The 15,000-nt window shown below is 39.8% G+C and overlaps 1 protein-coding gene across 4 annotated transcripts in view; it reads right to left on the reverse strand.

The window, feature by feature from the left end:
* Positions 1-15,000, reverse strand: part of LOC123520440 — a 132,617-nt gene that overhangs the window by 28,097 nt on the left and 89,520 nt on the right. For all 4 annotated transcript variants that reach the window (XM_045282646.1, XM_045282648.1, XM_045282645.1 and 1 more), the window contains exon 3: positions 5,717-5,960. In XM_045282646.1, coding sequence (XP_045138581.1) covers positions 5,717-5,960 — 244 coding nt within the window. The remainder of the gene's footprint in view (positions 1-5,716; positions 5,961-15,000) is intronic.

A 15,000-nucleotide genomic window follows, 5' to 3' on the forward strand; every position in this document is an offset into this window, starting at 1 on the left:
TGAAATCATTTTTGCATCATGTTAAGGTCACACGTAAGGCGGCGCTCGTCACGTCATGTCTTTCACTTCTTGCGAGCCGAGGAACACTTCTTGCCACTTCCAACCATTGCAAACACAGAGGTGGATGAGTGTAAGGTGGTCATTTTTACTTTACGTCCATTCAAAAGAGGAAAGGAAGGAGAATAGTTGAACGATATATGTAGAGCTGTTGTTTTGTGGTATTAGATTTTTTTAAGGAAATGTGTTTTTAGGTGCCATTTTTGTTGTTGTTGTTTTTGTCATTGTTATTGTTGTTGTTGTTGTTGTTGTTCTTGCTATTGTTGTTGTTTGTTGCTGCTGCTGCTGTTGTTGTTATTATTATTGTTTCTATTGTTATTTGCTGTTTGTTGTTGTTGCTGTTATTATAATTATAGCAGCAGCAGCAACAGCAGCAGCAGTAATAGTAGTAGTAGTAGTAGTAGTAGTAGTAGTAGTAGTAGTAATAGTTGATGTTGTTATTGTTGTTATTACTGTTGTTGTTACTGTTGTTATTATTGTAGTAGTTGTTATTGTTGTTGTTATTGTTGTTGTTATTGTAATAGTTGTTATTATTGTTGTTATTGCAGTAGTTGTTATTGTTATTGTTATTAATGTTGTTGTTGTTGTTGTTGATGTTGATGTTGTTGTTGTTGTTGTTGTTGTTGTTGTTGGTGCTGCTGCTGCTGCTGCTGTTATTGTAGTAGTTGTTATTGTTGTTGTTGTTGTTATTATTGTAGTTGTTGCTATTATTGTAGTTGTTGTTGTTGTTGTTGTTGTTGTTGTTGTTGTTGTTGTTGGGGGGGCGTTCCTCTCAGATCAGTAACAACACGCTATCGCCCTGAGCTATGCGAGCCTTCAGCGCGGCGTACACACACACACACACACACACACACACACACACACACACACACACACACACACACACACACACACACACACACACACACACACACACACACACACACACACACACACACAGAGAGAGAGAGAGAGAGAGAGAGAGAGAGAGAGAGAGAGAGAGAGAGAGAGAGAGAGAGAGAGAGAGAGAGAGAGAGAGAGAGAGAGAGAACAGAAGACACAACCTAAACAAATTCAAACACAAGCGGAAAGACACACAGACACACAGACAACAGACACACAGACACACAGACAACAAAGACACACAGACACACAGACAACAAAGACGGACACGCACAAACAAAGACACCAAATAAAAAATAATACAAACATAAGAAAAAAAATTATATTGGTCCTTAACTATTTACCGGAGCATCAAGTCCCGGAAGCACCACGGAGGAGGAGGAGGAGGAGGAGGAGGAGGAGGAGGAGGAGGAGGTCAAGGTCACCTGTAATTACCCCTAAGGGCACGACGCTCCCTCACCTGCTCGGATGCTGGAGAAGGAAGAGGAGGAGGAGGAGGAGGAGGAGGAGGAGGAGGAGGAGGAGGAGGAGGAGGAGGAGGAGGAGGGGGAATAGGTGGGTGTGACCTGTATTGGAATGCGCGTGTACTGAAAGGGTCGGTTAGGTCACGTTAACTGGAGGAACGGAAACACACACACATATACACACACACACACACACACACACACACACACACACACACACACACACACACGGGCGAACGGACAGACTGAGATAGACAGGTAGTAAGGAAAGAAGTTGGTGGTGGTTTTGCTAATTAAGGCAAGTGGAGGTGTAGTTTCTCTCTCTCTCTCTCTCTCTCTCTCTCTCTCTCTCTCTCTCTCTCAATGGTAACTTTATAACGGGGTGATTTTAACTCCCATGCCATTAATTATGTATGGCTAAGATGTTGTGAATGGGAAGGGGGTTACTGCAATGGTCCGTAGTCTAATTATAAGCAATACTCATTTTCTTTTACTATTTTTCCTTTCTTAGCTGACAATCGTAAAACAAAACTGAAGAAATTATAGATTCTCAATAGATAAGAAGGCTCTAGAGTGAGGGAGAACGCTAAACACAATGGACGTTAAGTGTTGTATGTTACTTCGTTATTGACAGATTGCTTAGTTGCTCCAAGAAGTAACGGCACAAGATGGTGATAAAGAATTTCATATCAACAAAGGATTTTATATCAACAAATCGAATCTAAACTAATATTTGTACACAGGTATATGGATGAATGTTTTTACTGTCTTAAGAAACATTGCTAGGAAGAGATATTGACGTACGTACATGTTTTAGTTTAATTTTGAAGCGATATCGAAGTTACAGGTTTAGATAAGATTGGTTTTTACACGCACAAGTGAGTGAGAATGACCTCAGTATAAAAGTCCGCTGAACTGCCACCAAATAAAAAGCGTTAAGTAACAGTTTCAAATCTAACGTCCAGTCTAATTTTGATATTCCACTCCTTGAACAGTTCAAGTCATGGGAAGAACGGAAGTGTGAACGAAGAAACACTAAATCACTGTCCCGATCAGGATACAGAAGAATGGAAGAAAGAGGTGAAATGAAAGAAAAGTACAGCAATGTGTAATATACTGGGAGTTAAGGAGGAAGAGTTTCAGGATAAAGTTGTGGTTTGTAATGCTGAATATAGAAAAAAAATGCATGAAAATACGTTTGTGAAGAGGAATATCAAATGTACGACAGAATTCGCTGATTGCCATGAATGTATATAAAATCTTGTATGGATAAGAGTACATCCATTTCATCAACGCCTAAAGTTTCACACTAATGAAAAAGTACACACCTAGATGATTACTTGAAAAGATACAGATAAAAAGTGAAGATCAACATTGCAATAGATTCGGAAAGAGAAAACAGGAAAGATACACAAGAGTGAAAAAAAACTAGTCATTAGAGGAGGCTGGTGCAAAAGGTGAACCATTCCCTGATCGCAGCAACATTTTTAAAACACCGGTTCCCAAACTGTTCTACCTCTCTATTTTTACTCCTAACAAATCGACATGCCTATCTCCTCTTCCTACTTTTTTGTTTACATAAAATTATATATTGGTGTATTCTTACAGCTCTTATTCAATCCATAAAACTGCTTAGAAACACCAAGATCTTTGCTTGAATTAGAACAATCAAACAAATAATACAAACAAAAGACATTTTAACAAACAAACATTTGGTTCTTAGGGTAACAATATTCCATCATATACTTTTCAAACAATAATAATAGTGAGTGATTGCATCCTCCTCACACTCCCACTTTTCCGGGAATCGAGAAAAGCCGATATAGAAGCAGGTTGCAGGTAGCATTTCCTTTAAAAAGCTAACCTTCTTTGTTTTGTTCCTCATTACATTAATAGAAAATTCTTAGTTGTCAGTCTTGAGAAAGATTAGTCTTCAACTTCATTTCCTTAACTTTCAGGTGAATCACGCTGCGATTATTTTTCTCGTCAGGCTCCATCAAACAGAACCGCTTACATGCCTGCTGTGTGACAGATGAAGGTCTTTTCTTGACGCAAATCCTCGCAGAAAGTGCCACAGTCATTCAGTTCACGCATTTCGTTCAACACTTCTACAAGAGCTTCAGTTTCGCCACACCCATGCAACAGTCTCATGGTGCGTCTCGAGTCATCACCTGTACCTGAGCAGACTCACTAATGTTCATATCCTAAGAGTGAGAGTTCGTCAAAACTATGAATCTTTAAATCGCTCATAATCTATCGGTAACGTAATGTGCTAAAGTGTCACGTCATATTTTGTTAAGAAGTTTACTCTCTCTCTCTCTCTCTCTCTCTCTCTCTCTCTCTGCCTTTTTCTGGCGCAATTTATTATGTTTTCCCTATTTTGTGGTTTTCTTTCAGTCTCACCTGTAATTGTTCACTTCCTTTGTGTTTTCCCTTGACTTCTTGTTCAGCTCAATTAATTTTCCGATTCGTTAGCGTGTTCTCTCTCTCTCTCTCTCTCTCTCTCTCTCTCTCTCTCTCTCTCTCTCTCTCTCTCTCTCTCGTATTCTTTTTCTTAATATTGATACATTTCTTTTTCCGCTATAACCTCCTCCTCCTCCTCTTCCTCCTCCTCTTCTTCCTCCTCCTCCTCCTCCTCCTTTTCTTTCCACCTGTTTCTCTCCTCCTCCTCCTTTTCTTTTCCGCTGTTTCTCTTAAGTCACATCTGTTTCTCTCTCAGTCGCTTATTTTCAGTTTTTATCGTTCCTTGAAACTTAAATTTCCCAACTTTTTCCTTCACACGTTTATATTAATTTTCCTCTTTCACATTTCACACAACTTTCTCAGCATTTTACTGTCTGAATTTCACTTTGCTTCCTATTTCTCTCTCGGTTTGCTTTCGTCTGTCTGTGTGTCTGTTTACCGGTTTGTCCTTGTCTTTTATGGCTGTTCTCCTCCTCCGTGTTTTTGTTCTTGCTTTTAATTCTCTCTTCTTATCTCTCCTTCCTCCCTCCGTTACGTTTATATCCTGTTTTTCTTTCTTTAATTCACCCACTTCCTTCTCCCTCTCAGGTCTCTTCCCTTCCTCTCTATTCTTACTTTCACTGAAAATCATGTGCCTTTACCTGTGCCTGATAAGATAGTGAACCTAAGGAGTGATGAAGTGAAGTGAAGTCAAGTAGTAATTAAAACAACAACAACAATTAAGGTCAAATGGCACAGAAATACATTACATAAGAAAACCAATAATATTAAAATGAGAGGTTGAAAAAAATCTAATTCTTTGACTGCTTTTTTGGCATTTACATCTTCCCTTGTCTTGCTTCGATGGTGCGTTTCTACATCTTTCCTAAATCGCTAATCAATCACTCTGAGACATCTTTACTTACTGCACAGCCATCTCTTAAGATTTAAACAGAGTAGAAATTGAAGTGAAGTGAAGTAATAATGTCCAAAACAACAACAACAACTAAGGTCATATGGCGTAGAAATACATTACATAAGAATACCAATAATATTAGAATGAAAGGTTTAAAAAGAGAAATGTTTCAAATTTAACTCTTTGACTGATTTTTGACTTTTTTTTTCTTTTTTTTTACGGTAAGGCCTATAGCGCCTGTAGGCACACTTGAAGAGTGTATGGGAAGCGCTGTTCAGCTTCCGCTCATTAGTGGCGCAGGCAATTTTATTTATAGTGGTACCCATATTAGGGCCCATATCACCGCCCAAGCTCATCTTGAGTGTAACCACCTAGAACCTGGGTATCATGGTGATATGTAGGTAACTTTAAACCACTCGACAAATGGCAAAGTGTTTAAAGCTGTACGTGGTGGGATTCGAACCTACGCGTATACATCTGCCCGATCCCACGCTCACCACCTTATCCACTATGCCACCGCCTCCCTATACATCTTTCCTTGTCTTGCTTCGGGCGCGGCTTTCCTAAATCGCTAATGAATCACTGAGACATCTTTACTTACTCCACTGCCATCTCTTAAGCTTTAAACAGTGTAGAAATTACAAAATCTGTTCTTTTTAATACCACTTTCTTTCTCACAGATGCTTACTAATATGTCATGCATTAATTCTGGCGCAGTGAAACGCTTACCTAAAGAACCAAAATAACAATAAAGATTGAAACACCAAAATAAACTAACCAAACTGTGATTTTAATGTACTAAATGCAAGTGAGACAAAGTAATGATGAAACCACAGAAATTTCAACACATGGTAGTACAATTGTTAAGTACTTAATTTACTATAACGCGCCACACACACACACACACACACACACACACACACACACACACACACACACACACACACACACTTACTTTGGCGTCTGATTCTCATAGTCCCTGAAGGTGAGATCCCCGCCGGCCTCTACCAGAAGTCTCAACACCCGCCTTGATCCCCTGTAGGAGGCGGCGTGGACAGGAGTGGAGCCCTTCCCGCCGCACCGCCTGTTCGGGTTGGCTCCTAGGCGCAGCAGGAGAGCCACCACCTCGTTGTCTCCACCAAAGGAAGCGCAAAAGAGTGGCGTTTGGCCGTGGGTGTTGACGCTCTCGATGTGGACACCTGCAGGAGGAGGAGAGAGGCAGTGCTGGTTAGAGAGTGATATAGGCAGAGAGGTAAGAAGATATGTAGGTAAGTAGTTAGATAAGTGGGTAGATAATTTTAGTAGATAGGTAGATGGATAGAAAGATATAGATAGATAAGCAGGTAGATAGAAAGATATAGATAGGTAGGTAGGTATATATAAAGAATGGCAGACAGAAAAACAGGTAGGCAGTAATTTAGTTTGATAGGGAAATAGATGGATAAACACAAACAGATAGGCAGACAAATAGGTACGCAGATTAGAGTAGATAGAAAGATAGATGGATAGATAGACGGGCAATCATTTAGGCAGATAAGGAAAGATAGATAGATAGAAAGACAGAGATAAATGAACAGACACACAGATACACAGATAGACTCACTGATTGATTGATTGATTGGCTGATTGACTGATTGCGTGAAAGATTGGCTCAGGCTGTTGTGAAATAATGACAATGAGAATACAAGGATGTGAACTTAAGAATGATAAACGAATGAGGGTTTGAGAATGAGAGCATCAGAATGTGAACGAGAATATGGGAATGGGAACATGAGAATGAAAATAAAATTGAAAATAAAACTAGGAATGTAAATGAGTGAAAATAGGAATAGGAGAGAGAGAGAGAGAGAGAGAGAGAGAGAGAGAGAGAGAGAGAGAGAGAGAGAGAGAGAGAGAGAGAGAGAGAGAATATTAACATTACATTGGAGAAAATAATATAATCTAAATTTTTTTGGGTATGTGATAGAAATTAAAGTTTTCCTCGCAATTACTAGAGCGGAACAAGAATTCTAATAATAATAACAACAATAGTAACAGTAATAATAATAATGATAATAATAAGACACCACATTAACAGTAAATTCACTCAAGTGTTTCGCAAGATAAAACCAAACGAGTGACTGACAATTGTGATGATGATAATGGTGAAAATTAAGTGATGATAGCGGTGGTGGTGGTGGTGAGCGGTGGAGTGACGGGATAGTGATACCGGTGACTGTGGTGATATGGTAGTGGTGAAAAGGCCCCGGGGAATAGAAGATGGTGAATGACTGTGTTAAAATTATGTGGTAGGGGTGATGTTAGTAGTGGTGATAGTGGTGGTGAGGAGGGATAGTGATACGTTAATACTGGTGGCTGTGGTGGTATAATAGTGGTGATAGTGACAGAAGTGGTGGCAGTGAAAGTAACAATGGCTAATGAAATGAATGCCAAGAATCAACATGTGAAAGGCAATCAAGCTGATCATGGAATATTAAACGACAAAACGATAAAAAGAGAGAGAAAACAAAAAGAAAAACGAGGGAAAAAGAGAAGAACTAAAGACCGAAACGAAACGAAATAAAAACGAAGAGAAACTGAGGTAAGAACAAAACAAAACAGTGAAGACAAATGCAACAAGATAAAACAATACGAGAAGAAAAATACGAAGAACAAGAAGAAGAAAGAGAGAGAGAGAAAAAAAAAAAAACCGAAGAACAAACGAACATAAATAAAAAAAAGATGAAATGAAAAAAACCCCACAAACGAAAGAGAAAAAAAAAAGACAAAGAAAACAAAGAAAAATGAGAACTAAAAACAAATAAAAACATCAAGACAACAACAATTCAAACTAATCAGCGTAAATTTGAGGGAGCTGCGCCCCCCTTACCCCTTCCCCCCTTTACGTGACCTGGGGTGCGTGACCTCTTGACCCCGGGGAGAGAGACATGACACGCTTTCTGGACCCCTTTCCCCTCTTCTCCTCTCCCCCTCCCAATACCTCCTCTCTCTCTCTCTCTCTCTCTCTAGAAAGTAAATATCTATAAAAAAGACAAAGAAAGAAAAGAAAACAGAAGGAAATAGGAAATAAAAACAAGGAAAAGGAAGTGATGAGAATGAAAAAAAAGGAAAATAAGAAAGGAAAGGATTAAGGATGGAAGAAAGGAAGAAGACAAAGAAAAACAAATAAATAAAAAGAAAATAGGAGGATATGGTAAATAAAGACAAAAAAATTAGAATGAAGAGAATGAAAAGGAAAAGAAGGAAAATAAGAAAGGAAAAGGATGAAGGAACAAAGAAACACAAAAGAAAAACAAATAAAGAAAAGAAAATAGAAGGAAATGGTGAATAAACACAAGGAAAATAGAATGAAGAGAATGAAAAGGAAAGAAAGAAAATAAGAAAGGAAAGGATCAAGGATGAAAAGAAGGATGGAAGAAAGGAGAGAAAGGATTAAGGAAGAAAGGAAAGAAGGAAGGAAGGAAGGAAGGAAGGAAGGAGAGAAGTATTAAATTAATAAGTGAAATAAGGAAAGAAGAAGAAAAAACGTGAATGAAGGAAGATAAAAAGAAAAATGTACTGAGGAAAAGATTGATGGATAAAGAAAGAGGAAGGAAGGGAGGAAGGATGAAAAGAAGATAAAAATATACAGAAAAAAACAAGAGAGAAGTAAAAGAAAGGAAAGAAGAAAGAAAAGAAAAAATAAGAAAAAATAAGAAAATGAAGTATATGAATCAAGTAAACAATAAAATAATGACGGAATAAATAAATAAATAGACAAAATATCGTGGATAGATAAAAAATGAGAGAGAGAGAGAGAGAGAGAGAGAGAGAGAGAGAGAGAGAGAGAGAGAGAGAGAGAGAGAGTCTTCACCCCCGGCCCCGTTTTCCATCACTTGCTTGCAATTGTTTCCTGTTTTCTTTCCTCAAATCCGCATTGTTGTACACACATTAACATTTCTTACATTCTTCTAAATCACCTCCTCTCTCTCTCTCTCTCTCTCTCTCTCTCTCTCTCTCTCTCTCTCTCTCTCTCTCCCCCCCATGTATATAAGTAGAGATAGATGGATAGATAGATAAACTGAAAAAAATAGACAAGTAAATAGATACAGTTACTCATTTATCAATTTTTTTCGGGCATTCATCAATTAATTTGTTTACTAATTTGCTTATCTACTGCATTATCACCTTTTCATGTCATTCTTCCTTTCTTTCACCTGTGCATCTCGCTTCCTTTCTCCCCCTGCCTTCCCACCCTCTATCTTCTCCCTCCCATCTTTTTTGACATCTTTTTTTTTTCTTCTTTCTTTTCTTCTCTTTTCGCTTTACTGATTCCCTTTTGTATTTCTCTCGCTGGCGTTTTTTTTTTTTTTCTCATAGGCAAGAAAATAAGTTACTTTTTTGAAACTCATGCCACACACGACTCGGTATAAGACAAGTGTAGCAGAAATATCAACAATTCCACATGTAAATCAATACTTACTTTGAAAAAAAAAAAAAATAAATAAAACACATAAAAGAAGGAATAAATTCATACACATTAATCGTATATAATCTGTCAATCTGTCAGTTAATCAGTCAGTAAATAAACATATAAACCTGTTAATCCCTTCAGTACTGGGACACATTTTACCTTGAGATTTGTATACGATTAGACCATTTTATTGACATTAGGAAGGGTCTATGGAGGTCAGAAGATTAATGTCTACCGTCTTCACTATTTTAATCCTCCTCATAAGTTTCTGAACCTGTATAAAATCACTAAATAGTAGCCAGAATGAATATAGAAACGCGTCATGGTACTCAAGGGGTTAACAGAAATGTAAAAATCACTTAATTAGACGTAAACAAACGAGCGTTCAGACCTTCAGCCATTCAGAGTGAAATTTGGTGTCAATCACACTTATCTCTCCGTGTTTTTGTGGCCATTCAATAAAACGATGAAAAAAAGTGAATAACAAGCAGGAAAAGTAGTGATTACCGAGCCATGTGGCGGCGACCTAAGCGTGCACTCGTCACGCAAAAATAGGCCAATCAGAGCGTTTCCAGCGCCCCCACCCTGAGTCGCGGGCCAATTGGAGCGTTCGGTGGTCCTGACGTCACGGAAGGCTGGCCAGTGGGGAGGTGTAAGTCCTGGTCGGTGGCGCTTGTTATGGTACGAAGTCGAGGCTTTGGGACGAGTTGTGGAAGAGAACCGTCGACTTCCTCTCTTTGTTATTGACATTCAAAATTTACATTCACACGCATGGCATTGCATAGATAAAACCCGCCAAAAAAGGGCACTTGTATGCATAACTATACATACTCAATGACACATAACACCAGGAAAACAATGAAAGGTGCAGACAATTTCTACGACAAGTACAATACAAAAAAACAAAGGAAGAATGGGGCATAATTTTCAAGCCTACAATTTTGTTTCAACTCAGAAGCTTCTCATCAAATATTATTTTCATTTCACTCCGTGTTCTTTAAAATACTTCGTAATTTAAGAGCGTTTAGATATTTCCTCCTCCTCCTCCTCTTCTTCCTTCACCTCTTCTTTTTCCTCCCTCCTTCCCTTCTTCCTCCACCTCTTCTCTTTCCTCGTCTTTTTCCTTTCTCCTCTTCTTCCTTCACCTTCTCTCTTTCCTACTCTTTTAAGTCTTGCTACTATTTTTTAACTATTATCTTCCTCATTAAAATCAGTCTTTCTTGCATTTCCTCTGTATTCTCTCTCCTTTCCTTCCACTCCTTCATGTTCGCCTTAGCTACCCTCACCTTAGCTACCCTTCACCTTAGCTACCCTTCATCTTTTACTAACGATTACACAGTGTACTTTATAATAGGGACCAACAATTAGTACTGTGCCTCATTCTTCCTTTACGTTCCCTTGAGTTCCTTCTCTTTCCTCTTTTCGTTCATGTTTTCGCCTCATTCTTCCTTCACGTTCCCCCGAGTTCCTTCTTTCTCCTTCTCTTCGTTCATCCTTTCATAAATTATCATTATTATTCCTCCTTCCTCTTACATTTCCTTCTCCTCCTACGTACTTACATCCTTTACCCCACAAACATTTTCAAGGTTAAGCAGGATATAAACGTACATCTCTCTCTCTCTCTCTCTCTCTCTCTCTCTCTCTCTCTCCCGTTGTGTGACCTTGAGAACGACCACATGTAGTTAAAATACAAAACAAAAGAATAAATGTCAGTTTTAGTTATGTCGACCACAGGAGGAGGAGGAGGAGGAGGAGGAGGAGGAGGAGGAGGAGGTAAACGGGAGGAGGAGAAGAAGACCGAGGAGGAAAGGGGGGAGAAAATAAATGGTACCTGAGGCAGGAATGGAGGAGGAGGGGAAGGGGAGGATAGGGAGGAAGTTGAGGACGAGGGAGAGATGAGGAGGAGGAGGAGGAGGGTTGGAGGAGGAGGAGGAGGAGGAGGGTTGGAAGGAGTTACGCATTGGGAATTGAGGTGGGAGTGGATGTTGGGGTGGAGGGAAAGGTGCTGGTAGACAGAGGAGGAGGAGGAGGAGGAGGAGGAGGAGGAGGAGGAGGAGGAGGGAGGAGGAGGACGACATGTTGAGAGGAAGAAGAGACAGAGAAGGAGGAGGAGGAGGAGGAGGAGGAGGAGGAGGAGGAGGAGGAGGAGGAGGAAAGGTAGGGGATAGGAATACATGAGGAGGGAAATGTTCATGTGTGTGTGTGTGTGTGTGTGTGTGTGTGTGTGTGTGTGTGTGTGTGTGTGTGTGTGTGTGTGTGTGTGTGTAATATGTTACAACAGACGCGCATTTGTCCCCTCATCAATGTCACGTTTGTAAATACATACTTTATCATAGCTACGACTTTACATATTCATCATCATCATCATCACCATCACCACCACCATCATCATCATCATCACAAGCCTGTCACTGTCACCATCATCACGTTATGGTCGAGAAACATGTTAACTCACCCACAATGCCTCACCTTAACATACATTCCTGTTTTTATTGAAGCTGTATGCAAATGACGATATTGTTCTTGTTGGAATTCCTAGAGTCATTGTTTGCCATTATCATCATTGTCACGTACTACAAGCTTAGCAGGACGCAATTGTTTGTTTATCTGTCTATATTCTGTTTATGTATCTTCATTATACTCTTTATTTACTAGTTTCATCATTCACGTCTGCTATCATTGTTTCCCTGTGTGTGTGTGTGTGTGTGTGTGTGTGTGTGTGTGTGTGTGTTACGTGTGTTCATATAATATTCCGTTGTGTCATTCTCTCTTCATATTATATTTTCCTCTATTCTATTTCCTCTTGGTTGCATCTTTATAATACCGTAAATATTCCTGGTTTTATATATATGCTTCCTCTACTCAACCTCCTCCTCTTCCTCCTCCTCTTTCTCCAACAACAACAACAACTACTACAACAACTACTACTAATATAACTACTACTTCTACCTCACCATCACCATCACCACCATCATTTTTCACGGTCGCTACATCTTCAGTAATCTCTTTTTTATACGGTGCATCCTCTGTCTCCTCTTCACCGCCCCTCATCCTCCTCTATTTACATCTACCCACACCATCATCACCATTCACGGCCATTACCTCTACAGTACCACTACACTAATGCGCTTTTTGTCCATTACTCCTGTTCAGCGCGGCGTGGAGGAGGAGGAGGAGGAGGAGGAGGACGAGATGAAGGAGGAGGGGAATCTAATGGTGTTGAGAGGTGACTGGAGGAAGAGCAATGGGAGAAGAGGTAGAAGATGAAATTTAAGGAGGAGGAGGAGGAGGAGGAGGAGGAGGAAGACTAGGAAGACAAAGTAGAGGAGTTTATGAATGAGTGTAGGAGTAGGAGTACCTGTAGGAGGAATAAGAAGAAGGAGAACGAGGAGGAGGAAAAGAAGGAGGAGGAGGAGAAGGAGAAAGAGGAAGAGGAATTGTGAGGAACAGTTGGTAGGTGAATGTAAAACGAAGACAAGAGGAAATTGATTGATGATTGAAGGAGAATAGGAGGAGGAGGAGGAAGGGGAGAAGGAGGAGGAGGAGAACCACAAGTAAGTAGAAGGAGACGATGTTTCAAAGAGAATGTTCACGAGATGAGGTTCGGTTCACCACCACCACCACCACCACCACCACCAAACAACAACAACAACAACAACAACAACAGTTTGGTTCCGCCCCGCGCTGCCTATCTCGGTAACGTGTTATTGTCGCTGATTAAGAGCCGTTTGTTATTCCGCTCTTGTTATCCCGTTGTGTGTGTATGTGTGTATGTGTGTGTGTGTCGAGAGAGAGAGAGAGAGAGAGAGAGAGAGAGAGAGAGAGAGAATCATTAGCTAAAATCTGGTCTTAATTTGGTCAGTGCTTGGTGTTAAGTATCAAGCAGAGAGAGAGAGAGAGAGAGAGAGAGAGAGAGAGAGAGAGAGAGAGAGAGAGAGAGATGACCGCCCATCACTACAGCTTCCCACCAATGTTAATTCGTCACTCTACTTCCGGGCAGAGAGAGAGAGAGAGAGAGAGAGAGAGAGAGAGAGAGAGAGAGAGAGAGAGAGAGAGAGAGAGAGAGAGAGAGAGAGAGAGTTGGTAGTGGTGTCGTACTGCATATAAAAATGTGTGAAACTTCTATTAAGATTGTGAGAACAAACCTTAGACAAAGGTGGTGTCAGGTTTTGCGCCTCTCTCTCTCTCTCTCTCTCTCTCTCTCTCTCTCTCTCACTAGCAAAGAGATAAAATAAAGATAAATCGTATACATAACACACACACACACACACACACACACACACACACACACACACACACACACACACACACACACACAGGAGGGCAAGGGTTGGAATGTGGGATGTGGGAGGGAAGGAAGCGGCAGCCCCACAACCTGCATTTCCCTCCCTTGTCTCCACCCCCCATTTTACCTCCCTTTCCTCCATCTCTTCTCTCCCTCCCTCCCTTCCTCCCTTCCTCTTTCTCCTCGTGTCTATTTACTCTGTTTTCCTTTTTCCTTCATTTCCGCCTCTTCTTCCTTCTTTCTCCTCCCTTTTACCGCTCTACTTTCCTTCCTTTTACATGTTTTTCTTCTCTCTTGTCTAAATTCACCGTCTCTTCAAATATGTTTTCTTCTTTAATAGTTTGTCAAATTGAATCATTACGAGTATGTGTTACTTTCTCTTACGTTGCTGTGAAATAGCTGGACTTTCTTTTATTGTTTCATCTTCTCTTTTTTTTTTTGTTATATTGGCTTTCTTATTCCTACCACAACAACAACAAAACAACAACAATAACAAGAAAACCACTACTACTACTACTACTACTACTACTACTACTACTACTACTACTACTTCTATTACTGTTACTACTACTACTACTACTGTTACTACTACTACTACTACTACTACTACTGTTACTACTACTACTACTACTACTATTACTACTACTACTACTACTACTACTGTTACTACTACTACTTCTACTACTGTTACTACTACTACTACTACTACTACTACTACTGTTACTACTACTTCTACTGCTACTACTACAACTACTATTATTACTACTACTACTACTACTACTACTAAATAATCATGTTCTTAGTGCCGAGTCATTGAGCGAGCGTTAAAAGAAGATTATGGGAGGTAATGAAAGGTAGAAATAGGAAAGTTACATACAAGGACTGCCACGTGTAGATCTGATGGTTTCTTGCCGCTTCCCTTGTTTTCTTTGTTATTATACTCTTACCTACCATTATTAAAACTATTATTATTATTATCGGCGTAAATTTTATTAATCACTGACTGCCTCCCTGCAATATTACAAAAAATGGAAGGAACTTTGAAGCTTTTGGGTGTGAACCTCGTTGTGGTGCAAGATGAGGCAAAGGCTATTTCAAGTTCAAAACTTTGATTCTGTCAGAAGTTATCCGCACAATATTATAATTCACGAGCCAGAATGAGGAGGAGTGGGATTCTGTATTGGCCTCACTCATCAATGGACACGCGATGGCTATCAGATGCAGTTACGATAAAGTCTCATATAAGTAGCCAATTAACACATTCCTCAATTAAGTACACAAATAGCAAGATCAACATCGACAGCCACTGTTACAACAATAACAATAGCAACATACGCTTCTATACATTATCGTTATGAAAATTCAAATTCTTCCAAATGCTCTGATGAAATATTCCATTTTCAGTGCTTGCTGCTGCTGCTGTTATTTTTCAAGGGCAGGGGAGGCGATGGTAAAACTTGCAGTGCTTGTAGTTTCCATTTGATCTTAGAGTTTCACCGAC

Source organism: Portunus trituberculatus, chromosome 47, assembly GCF_017591435.1.
Source record: "Portunus trituberculatus isolate SZX2019 chromosome 47, ASM1759143v1, whole genome shotgun sequence".
Lineage (NCBI taxonomy): Eukaryota > Metazoa > Arthropoda > Malacostraca > Decapoda > Portunidae > Portunus > Portunus trituberculatus.